Genomic DNA, 19,637 nt, shown 5'->3' on the forward strand with positions numbered 1-19,637 from the left:
ACACCTATTTGAAAGGCCCAAATCTGGAACAGTGATGACACCAAATATTGGCAAGGTGGTAAATCAACAGGAAATCTCATCCACTGCTGGTGGGAATGCATAATGGTATAGCTACTTTGGAAGACTGCTTAGCAGTTTTTTACAAAGTTAAACAGACACTTAGCATAAGATCTACCAGTCAAGCTCTTGGTATTTACCCAAAAGAGTTGAAAACTTATGCTCATACCTAAACCTATACAAAGATGCTGATAGCAGGTTCTTTCATAATTGCCAGATTTTGAAAGCAACCAAAATGTGTTACAATAGGTGAATAAGTAAACTGTGGTACTAGCAGACAATGAATATTTATTCAACACTAAAAACAAATGAGTCATTCAGCCATGAAAAGTCACAGAGAAAATTTAAATAAATAAAAAATAATATACATTTAAATGTTTTAATGTTTGTTTATTTTTGCAAGACAGAGACGAGCGTGAGCAGCAGAGGGGTAGAAAGAGAGAGGGAGACACAGAATCTGAAGCAGGCTCCAGGCTCTGAGCTGTCAGCACAAAGCCCAATGCTGGGCTCGAACTCATGAGCCATGAGATCATGACCTGAGCCAAAAGTCAGATGCTTAACCAACTGAGCCTCCCAGGCACCCCTAAGTGTATATTATTTTTTATTTTGAGAGAGAGAGAGAGAGAGAGAGTGCACACATGAGTAGGAGAAGGGAGAGAAAGAGGGAGAGAGAGAGGGAGAGAGAGAGAGAGAGAGAGAGGTTATCTCAAGCAGGCTCCATGCTGCTGACACAGAGCCCATTATGTGACTCAATCCCATGAACTGTGAGACCATGACCTGAGCCAAAATCAAGAGCCAGACACTTAACAGACTGAGTCACCCAGGTGCCCCTTACATGTATATTATTAAGAGAAAGGCAATTTGAAAATGCTACATTCTGTATGATTCCAAGTATATGACATTCCAGAAAAGGCAAAACTATGAAGACAATTAAAAAGATCAATGGTTTCCAGCAGTATGGTGGATAAGGATGAATAGTTAGATGAATAGATGAATAGAGGATCTTTAGGGAGTGAAACTACTCTATATGTTATTATAATGAGGGATATATGTCGTTATACATTTGTCCAAACCCAAAGAATGTAAAATGCCAAAGTGAACTTTAAGATAAAAGTTTTAGGTGATTATAATGCTTTGATATAAGTTTATCCTTGGTGGGGAAAAAAAGCCCCCCTTAAGTGAGTGATGTTGGTAATGAGGGAGTCTATGCATGTGGGGAGTAAAGGGCATATGGAAAATCTCTGTACCTTCTTTTCAATTTTGTTATGCACCTAAAATCATTCTAAAAATTAAAGTCTTAAAAAAATCTGTGAGACGAAGGTGAGCATTTGTCTTTATAGGAAAATGCAGAGCTTGGGTGTGTTATATTGAAGGTTTGCTTTTTGTTTGTGGCTATTTAGGCCAGGATTTTGCATAAATTTATTTATTCAAAAACATTTATCAAGTGCCAGTGACATAGGGGGATCATCCTATACATTAACTAAATAATCACCTTTGCTAAACTTTGAAATTTAAGAGCATATGTATGTATGTATGCAATTGAGTGATCTTTATAATAACAATTCTTTGATGATAGAGAATATTCTAATTTTTTGGGGTCCTATTTAATGTCACACAACATCTGAATGGCTTTTCTAATAGTGAAGGCAATTTGTTCTATGGCAGAGAGTCCCCTTACCAGGCCTTGGCTGGGAGTCAGGAGTCTGGCATCCTATTTCTGGCTCTGTTGGCTACTGGAAACTTTGCTGTTCAATTTACTTTGCCTGCCTCAACCTCTAATATTCAAATAATACCCATATTCCTGTCCATGTAAAAAATTACAAAATGTGTTCATATTGATGACTTCATTTAACTTTTATATCCATCCTGGGAGAAGGCATTATTATCATGTAAATGATACCGATGAAGAAACTGAATCTCAATGAGCATGAATTTGTAAGATCTGTGGGTCTTGACCCAGCTTCCTTCTGTCCTCCATTGCCTTCTAGCATGAATTCTAGGAGTCTGTGCAGCTCCAAGTTAAATAAATAAAAAACAAAAAAGAGTTAAGTGCCTATTTATGAATCAAACTTATTTCCAGTAAGCCATATACTCAAAAACTTTGTACCAAAGTTTCACAGGATACTGTGAAGAGATACTGATAAGCCCCCAAAATAGAAAACATACATACATGATCATGATTTTGAGGGAGTTAAAGTTAAATGGATGAGATCAACACATGAACCCAAATAAAAGTGACAAAAACTTATATATTTTTTTTCAACAGTCTTAAAACAAGTGATTATGACAGGAAGAAAACATGTAGATACCTCAGGTAAAAACACAGCAAGTGGTTATAGTCTGACAATGGATAGGGACAAGGACAGAAAGAGCTGACAGGATTGCTGAAAACTTACAGTAGTTGGAAAACTATGCATTTTATTATCATATGTCATGTGGAATTAGATACTGGGGCAAGAGTGAATTGTGGGTTTGAGAGAGAATGAGTATGGATGTTATTTGTTCCAAGAGATATAATGCAGGAATGGAAGAATTTCCATACTGGGTCAGGGAAGGTGATGCTGTAATTTAAACATCCGCATAATTCTCCTGCTTTCCATATGAGAGTGTTCCCTCCTTACACATGCACCTGTTATTTTCATAATGCCTTGTCAACCCAAAGTACAGCAAATAGCATATTTTAAAATGTTACGTAGTCCCATCTGAATACAACCCCCCAATTGTGAACATCACGAGGGCAAGCAGAAAGCCAGCTATCCCCTACAACCTCAGTACTTGGCCTGATGTGTGCTGTGGTTTGTGGATATTTTCATGCTTAACATTGATATTCTTTCCAAAGATGGTGGGAATGGCTATTTCCTTATATTCTGTTTAGATATCCCCTGGGCTAATGGATTTTACCCTTAAAAAAATAACATGCAAAATATTTAGAGCTTGAAATATTAACTGTATTGATTTATAATACACATGATGAATTGGATATGCAAGCCAAACTAATTCATTCTATTTAATAAATGTAATAAGCCTCACAATCTCTCTTGCACAACATTCTTAGACGTTTTGACAATTTTTAGGCTCTAAGGATTAGCTACTTAATATTCTTCACTTACTGAAGTAAAACAGGCAAATTCTATCTGAAGTTAATTTTCACATTTCATTGGGAGAAAAGTTGTCTCCTCATCAGCGTTCACATTTTACTTGCAGCAGCTAATTTTTAGCAAATACTAGTAAGTGAAAATGTCATCTATTTATTCAATGCCCAATCCAGTATCTGATACACATGCATTATAGGTCCAACAAAAAAGTCCAAATAAAAGAAAGTATTTAAAGGGCCCAAACTGTAGCAATCTTCAATTTTCCAATTATTCCCAAAGCTCTATAGCTAGGTAGGCCTTCTTCTGGCCCATTCAGCAAGCTTTACAAGATTATACAGGAAATGTGCCCTAGATTAGGCAATGCAAAGGCAAAACAACTTGCCCTCCAGTCCTCTAATGTGCATTCAATCATTCCTCTGTTAGGCAGTAGGTGGTTTTGCACTATTTATTAGTGGGGAGGGAGCAGTCATGTTTTACTGGTAAGTTTGCAAGCAAAATGAAACACGGCTCTGTGTTTTTAATGAAAATAATCACCGTATCAGGAATGATCATCAAAAATAGTTAGAGCATCTACAGCAGGAGTGCTGACCAGCCAGAACAGACTCAGACCCAAACTACACCACTGAGAACACGCTGAAGAGATGGAGGCTTACCCAAAGTCAGAATGGAGTGCTAGTGGCCAGATACTAGAAATGTTTGCTGCCTTAAAGATGACAGATTGATCAGAATACATTTAATTTTATTCCCTCCTGCCACCCCACTAAAATACAATATAAGGACTTGTTACCCCCCCACACACAAAAGGCTAAGTTTATGGAGAGCAAACAGAACAGGTAACAATAGCAATATTTGGAAGCTAGTAAGCAAATGGATGAGTGGTACCTAATGTAGGAGGCCCAAGAAAGTCAACTCCCAACCAACACTGAGGAGAGCAAGAACCAACCCAATGTGCTCAATCAAATCCTCAGAAGATACAGGAATAGGCATTATTCTTGGTGATAGAGGTGAAAGAAGAGTGTCTACAAAAGAAGGACTACTCAACAACAGTCCGTGATCCCTACCTCCACTCTCTCCAATACATCAGTATGACACAGGAGGTATAGTCTGGGAAGGGTGCCTGGACTGGGGAATGCCATCTACAGTTCAGAGAAGGAATATTATTCTGAAAGAAAGGGGATTGACAAATACACATCTACATCTTGGTTATATACCTCAGGAATGTTGAGACCTACACCCTACACCCAGCCTTCTTCTCCCACTTGGCTCTCAGAATTCTTACACTTGGGAATTTACTCTTAGGCAGGATGTTGGAAGAGTTTTCTCTGTAGATCTGCCTAGCTTAAGAAACAAACAGAGACAATTAAAGGGGGCCTAATAGACATGACTTCTGGTCTGCAGTATTTCTGTGCCTTCTTCCCTTATACACAAAATAAGACTACACATCCCTTCCTTTTGAGGTTAGAAATTGTCATGTGACCAGCTTTGCCCAATAAAGTAGTGAGCAGAAGTGACATGTGTCCCTTCCCTGATGGACACTTTTAGTTGCCAGTTTGTTTCTCTACTCCTGACTCCCCATGCTCTGGTGACATTGAAGCATGTGTTGGTATGGAGTTGAGGTACTAATTTACAATAGAATTACCTTGACTGGTAATGGACATTGCTAGCAATATCTCAGAGGCATTTTTCTTCCAGCCTGACCTCTACCCTATCCTTCTGACATATGCAGGTTTCCCAACAGACACGTAAACAAGATCACGCTTGTCTAATCATTACAGAGCCCCATTCACAAACTCACAGCTCCACTCCAGTTTTCACTCCCTACTCTTAAGTACTAGCACATAACCATGAGTCAGGGATTACCACTTATCTGACATAAGTATGTAACATGAAAAAAGGTCTTATCTACAAGCAGAAGGTCTTATTTAAAAGCAACTTGTATTAAACAACATTCTGCAGAGAGAAAAAAATTTTCAAAAAAAATACTGTAATTAGTGTCTTAACAAGGCCTGAGAAGACAAAAACCAAAAAGGTATATTTTGAGAAAAATAATCAACTTTAATAAACCTAAAATCTGAATGCAAGAGTGAAAACCTCAACAAAAAGGACTGAAGAATTAAGTTCAGAAAATTTCTCAGCAAGTAGCATGAAATGATGGAGGCTGGAAGAGGAATTCAGGAAGACACTTTCTGGAAATCCAACACTCAGATAATGGGATTTCCAGACACCACAAAGAAAACAGAGGACAGAAAGTCATCAGTGAACGAATTCAACAATATTCCTCCAGCTGGACAGGAGTTTCTAGATAGAAAGGGCCACTAGGTTCCCAGCACAATGGTTGTAATCATCCCACACCAAGGGACCAAGGGCTATCATAAGATTTCAGAACACAGTGAAAGAGATATCAAATTATCTGTTTAATACATCTCTTTTATGTCCTTAAAATAAGGTTTTCGGTGGGCTCTAGATTTTTCTCCCCAACCTACCAGACAGAGCAACGTGTTCTCTTTCCAGGAGAAGAAACTGGTGAGGAAGAGCAAGGAGATGTGAGGAATGTTACTAGAACCATGGCAAAAAGGCAGTGGAGTTCTCCTTTCCTTCCCCTGTACAGCGTCTCTCATTACCAAGCCATCCATGTATCTCCTCACTGATTTTTATCTCTTGAGCCATCAATTACTGAGACAGTGGGGTTAAAATCCCCCAGTGACTGTGGATATGTCCCATTTATTTTATCCAATTATTCTGCTTTATAAATATTTCTTTTCTTTGAGAATGTTAAAGATAACTTAGGCTCAGAATTAGGTGTTGAATTATTTTTCTTGTCATTATGTAATGAACTTCTTTTTCCTTTTTAATACTTAAAACCATTTTATTTTTTTATTCATACAATGACATCAGCTTTCTTTTCCTTGTTATTTGCTTGGAGTATATTTTTGCAAGCATTTACTCTCACCCTTGCTGTATCATTGTATTTTGCTGTGCCACGAGATTTTTTTTTAATCTGAACTGAGCGCCTGTTCTCTGATTTTCGCTCATTTCATTTAAAGATTACTAAATTATTTGCTTATGGTTTTAACATCTGATTTTGTGTTTTCCATTTGCCAGACATTTTTGTTTGTGTGGTTGTTCTTTGCTGACTTCTATTAGATTTCATGAATCCCCTTTTCCTCAGTGGATTAGGAACATATGTATTCCATATTAATTATTTGCTAAGAGTTGAATTTTTTACATTCATTTAAATACATCATTGTCTTGACAGAAACTAAAGTTAATTAATATTTCTCACTTCCCAAATATACAAACACTTTAGAATGTTTTGATGATTATTTACATGTACTTCAATCATACCCTGTTTCTAACACTCTAAATTAGTCATCTGTTGTTTTTTTCAACTAACACACTTACATACAGTAATCTACATGTTTGCCAATTGCTTTGGTCAGTACTGTAACTTCAACCCATTCCTTCATCAGGCTGTTTCTTGGATTTTTACATAGACTTTTTATTAATGTATTTAGAATTGTTTAGGGAGGGTTAAAAACATTACTCATTGTTAAAAACCTTTATTTCTTCCACATAGTTTAACTTCATATACAATTCTGTATCCCTTCGTGTTTAGAATGAACTTTTCTTATTCTAGTATCTAGTATTGCTCTTGAAAATTAATCTAATAATCTTTTTGTTGTTGTTGTTGTTGTTGTTAAGTGCAATCTGTCTTTTCCCTGGATACTTTGTTTTCTTTTGGGGGACTTCAGGGAAGACAGCAGAATATAAAGACCCTAAACTCACCTTGTCCCATGGATACAACTAGATAACACTCACATCATTGTAAATAACTGAGAAAATGACCCAAAGACTTGCAGAACAAACACTACAACTAAATGTAGATGGGAGGCCACACTGAAGAGGGTAGGAAATGTGGAGAAGTAGTGGAGAGTTAAGCCCCATCAGTCTAGCCACAGGAAGGAGGGAGCCACGGGCATGGAGAGAGGTAAGAAACAGACTCTCACACCAAGGAGCCTGCATAGGAAAGATAAATCCTCACAGCATTTGGCTTTGAAAACCAAGTGGCTGAATTTTGTGAATTCTTACAACCAGTGGGACGTAAAGCCTGGAACTTTAAAAATCAGCAGACTCAGTCTGGGAGAGCCCAGAGGGTGATAGGAAGCTGAGTCCGTGCCCTGAAAGAACATGACAAACAGCCAGCGGAGATACAACATAGAAGCAGCAGTTTGAAAAACACAGGGGGCATACAGGAAAGAGTTATTTACTAATCTCAGAGTTCCCTGAAAGACTTCTCCAGGAGCAAAGGAGCTGGCAGCCACCATTTCCCTCTCCTGCCCCCCGGCATAAACACATGGCCACCCGCAGTAACCAGCACAGCACCAGTATTCACTACCTAATTTGCTTACATCATGCTCTGCCCCTCCCAGCAGGGCCTGCCTCAGTCCTCACGCTGTAGGTCTTCTTCTCTAAAAGACCTGTGCAAAACCTGCCAACACTGAGTCTCTCACCTGCACACTTTGCAGGGCTTCGGTCCAGGTGGCAGCACCTGGTCACCTCCCACTGAGGGCACATGCACCTCACCCATGCACACTTTGCAAAGTGGCTCCAGTCAGCTCAAGTCTCAGTAGCAGCTGGGCATCTCCAATGGAAGAGACCAGTGTCACCTTGTTAAAAATGCATGCCCTGCCCACTACTTTCAAAAGCAGGAGACATAATTGACTTTTCTAACACACAGAAATAGACACAGAGAGTTAGACAAAGTGAGGAGACAGAGAAATACGTCCCAAATGAAAGAACAAGACAAAATCACAGCAAAATATGTAAGTACAACAGAGATAATATGCCTGATAGGAATTTAAAGTAAAGATAGACATTTATTTGTCTAGATTAGTCTTCTGAGGTAAAGGAAATAAAAGCAAAAATAAACTAGTGAGACTACAGCAAAATAAAAAGTTTCTGCACAGAAAAGGAAAAAGAGTAGGTTTACTGAATAGGAGAAGATATTTGTAAATGACCTATCTGATAGAGGGTGAGTATCCAAAATATATAAGGAACTTACATAAATCAACAAGAAAAAAAAACAATCTAATTAAAAAGGGGCAGAGGACATGAACAGATATTCCTCCAAAGAAGACATATAGATGGCAACAGATTCAAAAAAGATGCTCAGCATCACTCATCCTCAGGGAAATGCAAATCAAAACCTCAATGAGCTATCACCTTATATCAGTCAGAATGATTAGTATCAAAAAGATAAGAAATAACAAGCGTTTGCAAGGACATGGAGAAAAAGGAACCTTTGTGCACTGTTGGCGAGAATGCAAACTGGTGTAGCCACTACGGAAAACTGTACTGAGGTTCCTCAAAAAATTAAAAATAGAATTAGCCTGTGATCTAGGAATGGCACTAATGGGTATTTACCCAAAGAATATGAACTAATTTGAAGGGCTATATGCACCCTTATGTTATTGCAGCATTATCTATAATAGGCCAACTATGGAAATAGCTCAAGTGTCCATCTATAGACGAATAGCTAAAGAAGAAGTGGTATATATACTCAGCGGAATATTATTCAGCTATCAAAAAAGAATGAAATCTTGCCATTGGCAAAAACACGGTTGGATTTCGAGAGTATAATGCCAAGCAAAAGAAGTCAGTCAGAGAAAGACAAATACCATTTGATTTCACTCATACGTGGAATTTAAGAAACAAAACAAAGGAACAAAAAGAGAGAGAGAGAAATAAGCAAAAAAGCAGACTCAAATATAGAGAATAAATAGATGGCTACCAGAGGCGAGGTAGAGGGTGGATGGGTAAAATAGGCAAAGAGGATAAGAGTACACTTAGCCTGATAAGCACTGAGTAATGTATACAGTTGTTGAATCACTATATTGTACAGCTGTAACTAATATAACACCGTATGTTAACTACACCAGAATTAAAATTTTAAAGAAGTGAATGAATTTGAGGAACTAAATAGACAGTATTCCAAGGAGACATACAAATGGCCAACAGGTACATGAGAAAGTGAGAAATCTAGGTGCTAAACATCATTAATCATCAGATAAATGAAAATCAAAACCGCTATGAGATGCCACCTCACGCCCATTAGGATGGCTACTATCATAAAAAACAAAAAACAAATGTTGGTAAGAGTATGGAGAAAGGGGAATTCTTGTGCACTGTTAGCAGGAATATAAATTGGTTCACAAATGATGGAAATAATGTAGAATCCCCTTACAATATTAAACACAGGACTACCATAAGATCCAGCAATCCCAGGGTTATATATCCTTGGGTATATAAAACAAAAGAAATTAAAACAGGATCTCAGAGAAATATCTGTACTCTCATGTTCATTGTCTCATTATTCACAACAGTCAAGATAAGGAAACTGCCTGAGTCCATCACTGGGAAACTATGTGGTATATATACACAAAATGCAATATTCAGCCATGAGAAAGAAGAAAACCTTGCCATTTGTGACAAACTGGATGAATCTTGAGGGCATTATGGCTAAGTGAAATAACTCAGAGAAAAACAAATACTGTAGATCATTTATGTGTAATATCTAATAAAGCCTAAACTCTTTTCCTAAGTAGAAGGGTGGTTACCAGGGGCTAGGAGTGGGTGATGGTGAGGGAAACGGAGGGATATTGGTCAAAGATGCAAACTTCCAGGTATAAGATGAATAAGCTTTGGTGATCTAGTGTTCAGCATGATGATTATCACTATAATACTATATTATATACTTGAAAGTCACTGAGAGATTAGATCTAAAATGCTCTCACCACAAAAAAGAAATGGTAATTATGTGACACGATGAAGAGGTTACCTAAAACTGTGGTGGGAATCATTTGCAATATTTAAGTATTTCAAGTCAACACGTTGTATACCTCAAACTTACACAATGTTATATGTCAATTACATCTCATTAAAAACTAAGTTGGAGAAACATTTTTTATACTTTTTTAATTTTCTGTACTTGATTATGTTACCGATTTATTCATTCACCTAATTATTACTAAATGCCTACTAAGTGAACACAGAAATTGGCGAGGGATAGCCTGCTCTCAAAGAAAGGCAGCTAGAGGGGGCACCTGGGTGGCTCAGTTGGTTAAGTGTCTGACTCTTGATTTTGGCTCACATCATGATCTCACGGTTGCTGAATTCGGCCCCGACTCTGGCTCTGTGCTGACAGTGCGCTGACAGCATGGATCCTGTTTGGAGTTCTGTCTCTCTCTTTCTCTCTCTGCCCCCCCCTTCAAAATAAACAAACTTAAAAAAAGAAAAAGGCAGCTATAGACTACCAGTTTCAAAAAGCGTTAAAGATTATGAAAGTATATGTATCAAATTATATCAAAATTTTTTTCTGTACCAATAAATCCTACTTTTTGAATCATTTGCAATAATGGATACACTTAGTTTTCTTAACCCAAGTTACTACTAGTGGACATTTAATTACTTTTTATTCACATTGCCCAGATTAACATTTTGTGAACAAATATGTACATATTTTCTTAATTATTCCCAAAAAATTGACTCGAATTATTGGTTTGAGGTAACATATATTTTAAACATTTAGATAATTTGATAAATGCCCTAAAACAGGGATTGTATCCTTGACAAAACTGGCTATTATCTCCTCTCTGTCTCACCTTTGTCACTACTTATGAGATAACGGGCATTTTATCGTGTGTGAGATTATATTTATTTGCTTTGCAGTAAAGAAGTCTTTGATTTTTTCTTAAAAATCATTAACCTTTCATCTTGTAAGTATCCATTTACTTCCTTTTGCCTTTTACCTATTGGATTTTTGTTGTTTTCATAGGGATTGTAAGAACTCTGTGTTAAAGACATCATCCTTTTGCTACAATATACACCTGAAATATTTTCTCGACTTCACTATTTGTCCCCTCACTTTACATTTTTATGATGTCTCATGATGCACCGAGATTTTTTAAGAAATTTAAAGCTTTAAATCTTTTATTTTATAGAGTTGGCCTAAAAATCTATATGCCTTTCCCCATCTACACATATATTTGTAAAACCAACCTGTATGATTCGTCTGCTTCTTTGCTATTTCTACTTAAGTCTTTGGTCTCCTAAGCCCTTAAAGAATGCTGTGAGATAAATATCTAGCTTATTTTCTAAATATTTAATCAACTAGCCAGCACAGTATTTGGACAAACTCTCCTTTCTCACTGAAAATGCTGACATTTCAAAGTTCTGTAAAACAGAAGTCATGTCTAACGTCATCCAGCCAGACTGTGGTAGAGCCAATGTTTGACTTCAAGTTCAATGCTTTGATTGTGTAGTGGCAAAGAGCACGGTGTCGGGATCAAAGAGAACCACATTTGACTGGGACACACCTGGGATTTAGCTACAACCATGCTACCTTGCATAAACTACTGTTTCGGCTCCCAAACTGTAGAGGAGGGAAACGATTCTACCTACCTCAATCTGCTTGTTGAGAATCAGCCACCCATTTTATTCATTCAATGATATTTATTAAAAGCATACTACATAACAGACTATTTTAGATCATTTCTACAGGCAAATTATTTTGATTTTGTTGAATTCAAATAATTACCGATAGCACCATTTCCAACATTCAAATCTGTCCTACACTCTTACCATTGGTAGAAAAGGCACCTGGTGTGGTTTTGTTTGTTTTTTAAGAATCACCAAAGTCGGAAGAGAACACCTGTAAATTAATGGTATATGTTCGGTCTCCAACACAGTGTCTGACAGAGAGGTAGCAGACAGTAAATTTTGTAAATGAGTGACTAAATTAAGAATTCTTGCCCATGTGATTTTCCTTATTAAAAAATAGAGAATAAATTATCTTTAAACATAGTCTTCATCTTTCAGTGAAGCTAAGAAAATTTTTCAAGTATGTGGATAGATGAAATGGAGAGAGAGGAAAAAATACCCACATTCCCCTGTTTCGAGGAAAAGACTGGCATATGCATGACAAAAAAAAGAAGCTACAATCCTCTCAGGTTCATTGTGCCATTTTGATTCAACATGGTTTACTTGCCACATAAATTCTAACCTTGAGTACTTCCAGTTGTTTGATTAATACAGCAAAAGAAGTACATAATCAGCCATCCCAGATCAAGGAAGGAAAATACACACACACACACACACACACACACAACACACACACACACACACACACATTCTGGGTTCTGTCCTTCTGTGTTCCCAAGTTAAATGTTAATTTCTTGGTGGCCAGTAAAGTGCTTGAAGTCAGCACAGCAAGAGGTCAGAACACAGGCTGGGTCTGGACTTGTGGATTAGACACCTGGTGCTGCTGTTCACATGTTACTTAACCTCCCAGTGCCTCAGTTTCCTTATCTGTAACAACAGGCACAGTAACAGTGCCTACTACAAGTGGCTGTCATGAGAATTAAGTAAGTTAAGATGTGTGAAGTGTTTGGAACAATAGCGGCACCATAGCATGTGCTCTATAGATATCGCCAAATAAATTAATACATGACACTTCCTTAGCGGAGCTTTTTTCTAAGTTACATCCCTTTACATACTTCATAGCACTAACCATCACGCATGGACAAATTTTAATATTATATTTATTGTTATAACAATATGACTGTGTTCCCTCAGGGACAGAACTAGGAGTTCATTGGCATCTTATATATTTCTATTATGCCTTAAAAAATTATTCAAAGATTATTTTGCTTTCCTTTAATACATTAATGTAAGAAATTCCCAAACTAATTTTTTTCTTTTATGGGTTTTTGGTTAAGCTTTAGTATAATTTACAAGCTTAATTAAATTCCTGTAAGAAAACAATCATTGCATCAAATAATTGTGGGGCTAGCCTTCTTGGCACACTCAGATTTCTTAACAGATGTCAAGACCACATTGTGATTTGATCCAAAACTGCAGCCTTGACTGAAAGGCTCTTGAAGGAATCTTTAATTGTTGTCATATAACTCTTATCTCAAGGGTCCATCAGCCTTAGAACTTTCACACTTATTAATAACATCTCTACCTCAGATGTTAAAATGACATCTGATTGAAGGTGGGCGATCCCTCCTGGCACTGCCTGACTTGCAGACATAAGATTTAACATCTTTCTACATCTACATCATTTCTAACACCTTTATACTTATTTTTACTCATCATATTACCCCTGAATCCAGACCAGTACCTAGCTTCTCAATCAATGAAGCTCAAAAAAGCATAAGAAAGTTACTGATGAATCCAACCCAGGTACCTCTTCACAGTACTTTAAAAAAGAAAAGTAAATCCATTGAAGCTCAAATTTATACAGTTATCTTGGAAAAAATTTTTTTCATTGCCTAAAGTCCTCATAGCTCCTTGTTAAACTCTGGCCATAACAAGTACAAACCCATGACTAAAATATTCACATTCCATTTCCTATTAAAAAAATGAATCCCTATAGTTTATTCATCTTGCCTAATGACACAGAAGGGCAAAACAGGTACCCAAATAATGAATAGTAATGTAAGATCTCAGACTGTAAAATCAATATGTCAGATCAGTAGAGCTGTGCTTTGTTTTAATGTTCTCATCCCTGAGTGCAGTAGAGCTTTACCTTCTGAATTATATATATGTATTGACCTAATTATGTAAATATTGACTTTTCCTTATATGAGGATTTTTTGCCAATCCACTGTAATTATGATGTCAATATTTGTGGCTGTAGTAACATTGAATTTAAACTTTATTAATTGTGACTGATAGGGGCATGCCATGAGATATTTCAGGTGGCCACGTGGTCTCAGAACATTGGTGGTAATACAAAAGTGATGTCAATACTTCCCTACATATATTGTAATAAGGTAAACTTCTTTAAGAAGATGACTATTTCAGGGTGCCTGGGTGGCTCAGTCAGTTAAGTGTCTGGCTCTTGATTTTGGCTCAGTTCACGATTTCATGATTCCTGAGTTTGAGCGCCATATTGGTCTCTCTACCAATAGCATGAAGCATGCTTGAGATTCTCTCTCTCTCTCTCTCTCTCTCTCTCTCTCTCTCTGCTCCTCCTCTGCTCACTCTGCCTCTCTCTCAAAAATAAACTTTAAAAAAAGATGATTATTTCGCCCCCAAATAATCTGGGGGCTGGTCTCCACAGCTTGTCACGTTTCGTAACACAGACAAGTAATAACCAAGATGCACCTGGATCTTGCTCTTTAATTTGGGCCATTTTTTTAAAAAATCAAACATTCATTCCTAACTTTAATCCCCACCCTATTAACAAATTCTTTGATCTTTTGACAGATGTTTACACCTCCATCCCCACAGCTGTGTATGTGTATAAAGGATATCATTTAGTATTTGTTATTCTTTGATATTTTTCCAATAAGGACCCTATGCATAGTTAAGTCTAAAACAAAATACAATTTGTATAAATTCGACATTTTAAAAATGTCCTAATTATTTCTCCTTACATGGTTTTATTTTCACTAGAAATCTTTCACACAGTTACCAGAATTATTACATCTCTGAGGCAAGCAATAGTGCCGTACCTCGGGACATTTTAACTAAATTTTTTTGTAACCAATCAATGACATTAGAAAATATTCCAAATGCTTTAAAAAAGCTAGAGACCTTTTTGAGAACTCCAACTCAAGGGCCTGTACTCTCCAATTTAAGAACAGAAGTACCTGTGTCACATTATTCATTTAGAGTTAGGCAAACACATGGGGAATGCTATGAAAATACTATGGTATCCACATTTTGAGTTTAAGAGCTGTTCTAGGGGTGCCTGGGTGGCTCAGTACGTTGAGTATCTGACTTTGGCTCGGGTCATGATCTTGTGGTTCGTGAGTTCAAGCGTGGCATCCGGCTCTGTGCTGACAGGGCAGAGCCCACTTCAGATCCTCTGTCCCCCTCCCTCTGCCCCTCCCCTGCTCGCGCTCTCTCAAAACTAAATAAACATTTTTTTAAAAAGCCATTCTAGACACATCATGGTGAGGTGGTCATGCATTATCATGTGTTTTCTTATTTGCTTCTGCAGGGATGCCAGAGGAGATGAACCTCAGTGATGTAAAGCAGATCCATCAGACAGGCGGAAGTAGTACTTTAGACACAGCTGGATCAGGATGTTCAGCAGCGACTGATTCCATGGCATTTATGCTGATGGGTGCGGTGATGTTACTTCCTTGGCTTTAGTAACTGAACCCTTCCACCCTGACACACCTGTCTTATTGGTATCTTGATTTCCCCCCGTCTTCATCTGACTGGAATAAAAAAATCTTTTCAAATGTAACAATTATATTTATGAAAAGGTATGTCACACTAACTTCTTATAAGCCAAGGGGGAACGTTCACAAATTATCTAAAAATGATAGACTGTTTGAAAACATGTCTTCTATGATTCTAACTTAAATCTTCTTAAATTCTAACACATTAAACCTGCAAATGTGAAGAGCACAGAAGTGACTTTGAATAAGAAGGATTCAGTATACCTGTAATTTTGCCATCTTTGATTCTTATCCCTTTTATCAAAGAAAAATGTCTTAAATGGAAAGTATATTTGCAGAACAATGAAAACAATACATAGTGTTTCTTAAAATACTTGAATTAGAATTCCATTAAATGAATCAAAACAAATGATGGCAAGTAGTATGCATGAATTTTCAAGAGATTCTTCCATTTTTGCAAGCTATATGAAGAAATTACTTGAAGTCTGTAAGTTATAGAGTAGATTGTTGAGGAGCATTTCATGTAATTTCATTGAAGAAGCTTGGTAAGTTTTATCCACTGTAACTTAGCCACTGACAAACCTTAAGCTGAGTATTTTGGTAGCATCTGATCTATAGTCTATTATATTCAAAGTGCATCTTTGGTATTGTGGCTTCGCTCCCTCTCTTTGCCAAATGGATTTAGCCATGTTGCAAACACACACCTGCTCTGGGAATATCTCTAAGAAAGCCATTAATTATTTAGTAGAAAGTTTGAAAAATGATATATTCATCCATTATCAAAATATTCTTTGCTATTTTTTTAATCTTGATATTAACCATTTGACTATCTGTACATTTCTAAGGTTCCTATGAATACCTAAAGGCATGTACTAACACAGAAAATGTAGCTTACAATACTTCAGCTCTTTTTCCATTTGCACATTAGCAGAACTGCTAATCCACAGTCCTTGATTTCCCAGTTGTGATAAGATGCCTCAGCAGGCACCAATTAGCATAGGTCTATCATTATACTTAAGAAGGAAGAGATAAGTCAGATTTTATTAAGAAGCATCATGTCTAGTTGACAGCCAAAAATATTACAAAGTGACAATAGGAAAGAGAAGTGCTAAATTTGTAAAAATGTTTAAAAATCAAAAGGATTTGAAATGACCTCTGAGAAGAAGTCAAAGAGGACTCAATCGACAGCAAATATTTGCAAGACGAAATCAATCTCTCCAAATCAGGAAATATTACATGATCAAACCATGTTCTCTCCTGGGTTCTAAGTTAACTGAATGATCTGACAATGGTCAATTTAAACTATGATATGTTTAAACTGCCAAATCATATTTTATTGTCTGTTTAAACATACCTCAGAGCTGTGTTACTCCACCTGCCAATTCTGGCTGTCATTTTCCTAGGCTTTCATTCCAAATCATAATATTTATTCCATGATCTACTTGGTTTATAACTCATTTGCACCACCATGCTCCACAAATTATAAACTTAAACATATATTTGGCTACTCTTTATTTAAGCTCAGCTCATTATTTAAACAACTCAAACAGGTAATATGAAGTCACCCATTTGTGACACTTCAGCCCAAGTCATGACTGGTTTGCTCTGGCAAGACTTCTGCCCCAACCTTACCGGAATTTGGAAGACAAACTTAAGGGATGGTTCAGCAGACTAAGATGTTTCTGGATTAAATTCCATCATAGGAGGTAATTTTAGATATGGCAGGAAATGGAGAAAAGCAGAGTGGTTACAAAGTCAGTAGTATGAATGAATTTTTTTTATCAGCTGAATTTTACATACTCAAATGGGTGTTGTCTACCTCCAGGCAGGCACTTTGGAGACCATATGTATCACAGGAGTGCTACTCTAGCTTCAACTATGTGGAGGCTTTCAGAATTCCTTTAAGAACCTGAGGCATATTTTCTAATATTCTCAATGAGGATATTCATTCTTTAATATTCTACTCCATAACACTGTACCTTGGTACAGGTCTTTATAATTTAAAAAGCTCGTTCAGATGGAATGGAGTATCACATTTGACCTTTCTCAGCCCTCAAAGATGGGCTCAATTTTTGGCCAAATAAAAACAGAAATATTTGAGGTTTGTGGTGTTTTTTTAATATGACTCAGAATTTGTATCTGGAGAATTTTCCTAAGTCTAAAACACTTTGAACAATGGTAAGATTGTTAGACTATGTGTCTACTTTCTCAGATGACTGAAAGGATAACATTCAAGTGAATACACAGATTTTAAAATATCACTTGCTTTATAGTCACATATTATGCTTTGATCATCAAAACAAAGGCTTTTTCTTGAATTTGAGTTATTTTTATATAAATTCAAGTGATCCTAGAACAATCTAGTGTTTTACATGTATTAGGGAATAATCAGCGAACAATCTGAACTAACATTTACATGGCCCTTCCTCTCTACAGCACCACGATCAGTGCTTCTGTACACAGTCTCCTTTGGTCCTCCCCAAAACATTATCACCTCTACTGTACCAAGGAGAAAAACTGAAGCATACAAACATTATATAATTTGTCTGGTGTCATACAACTCATCACAGTAGAATCCAATGGGCAAACATAATGTCTCTGAACTGCATACATTCCTGGTTCAAAGATAGGATCACTCTGTAATAGTAGTAAATCTTCAAACTAGGATTTAGAAAACAAATACAATTGACTATATAATTATAATTGTAAAATTATCAAACTACATATTAATGCAAAAGCATCAAGAACAGGAAATGTAAACATGAACTTTTTTCATTACCAGTCATTGCCCTCCCACATGTGGAAATCTCATTTGAACACAACAACCCCCAAGATAAATCAGCTGCCAAAAATGAGAAAAAAAAAATACACAAATTTTACAACTATCATGGAATCATGAAATTTCTGTGAAACTGAAGGGTATAAAATATTTCTTTGGCCACAAGGCACAGAATGGCATAAAAAATAGGAAGAGCAGAATGTTATTTTTAAGGTCCTAGATTTGCCTTTTTATCCTCTATTTGTTCAGGAATGTTTTATCAATGAAATAATGTCTGGAGTGTTCTCTTGTTATTAAAGGATAGAAGTTAATAAGCTATTTCCTCCCGAACAGATTTCTGAAGTGCTCAGTGATGATGCTTTGAAAAGGATTCAATTGGTTTATTGCTAATTGTTTTCAATCACTTAAAATATTGTTTCTATCATCATAGCTCTTCAGGTACAATAAAAATTGTTTCTTCTTGAATGAATGAATTCAATCTAGACTTCTGTTATTCTATGAGACATTCACAGGGCAGTCTGTGATATCAGTATTTCTTTATGTTGCAAACTTTAGTATCCTATATAATTACATGGGTTGTATGAAATTTCAGAAATAATTCTTAATGTTGTTAGGTATGACTTTGAGCATATCAAGTTTTTCTTTAAGTGAAGATTGTTGTGTATTAATTATTTCTGATTAAAATACAGATAAAACAGTTCTCAGATTGCAAGTATGCTTTCTTTGCCTTTGCTAGAATTCCATGGTGAGTGAATTGGCATTATAATGCAGTTCTTAAACTATTCTGCCTTCATGTGCAGAAAAATACTAAAGAATTTTTTTTTTACAGTATAATTTATATCTTCATAGTAGCAACAACAATAACATTTGTAACAAGGTGGGGTGGGTTGAATATTTCTGGATAAATTTGCAAGCATAGGATTCAAGAGTATCTCACCTTCCTGCATTTATCAATTGTTACTCTAGAATCATTTTCACCATCAAGTATATGAGAAGATCCCACATGCTACCTTCCCCCCAAATTTTTACTTTGGCTATAACAAACAGCATGGGAAAGAGGAGATAGAGGAATTTGAAATTCTACAAAATTAAAAACAGAATAGTAAATATTTAAGGATCAATAATTCATTGGAGACAAAAGGAGTAGGATTGACCCATAGGAATGATTTGAGTAACCTGGTAAGTAAATTACTCAATTCCTACTTCTATGACTTTCCATGCCTACTTCTGAGAAGCACTGAACTAGAAGAAAGGAAGCATCTCAGAAGGAAAGCAACAGGAAAGGATCTCTGATTTTCCCAAGACTACCTGGTGAAGGCCACCAACAATAGAAAGAAACAAAGCCCAATTGCAAAACAAGTGCTGTGAGCAGTACAGTGTAGGCACCTGTTGTATCCTATCTCTTTAAGAATCTAGGCACTGACCAGGTAAAGAATTTTCAACATCAGCAGTTTCTTCAGAAAGAGGTTGAGAGACCCACAAAGAAAATCAAGAGTCCAACTCCAT

The 19,637-nt window shown here is 36.6% G+C and overlaps 1 protein-coding gene across 1 annotated transcript in view; it reads left to right on the forward strand.

The window, feature by feature from the left end:
* The window catches only part of LOC122478826 (glypican-5-like), a 1,039,221-nt gene extending 1,020,390 nt beyond the window's left edge, over positions 1-18,831 (forward strand). Inside the window, exon 4 of the mRNA XM_043572524.1 lies at positions 15,166-18,831. Within this exon, the coding sequence (XP_043428459.1) occupies positions 15,166-15,320 (155 nt within the window). The 3' untranslated portion in view covers positions 15,321-18,831. The remainder of the gene's footprint in view (positions 1-15,165) is intronic.
* Positions 18,832-19,637: the final 806 nt, after the last annotated feature.

Source organism: Prionailurus bengalensis, chromosome A1 (assembly GCF_016509475.1).
Source record: "Prionailurus bengalensis isolate Pbe53 chromosome A1, Fcat_Pben_1.1_paternal_pri, whole genome shotgun sequence".
Taxonomy (NCBI): domain Eukaryota; kingdom Metazoa; phylum Chordata; class Mammalia; order Carnivora; family Felidae; genus Prionailurus; species Prionailurus bengalensis.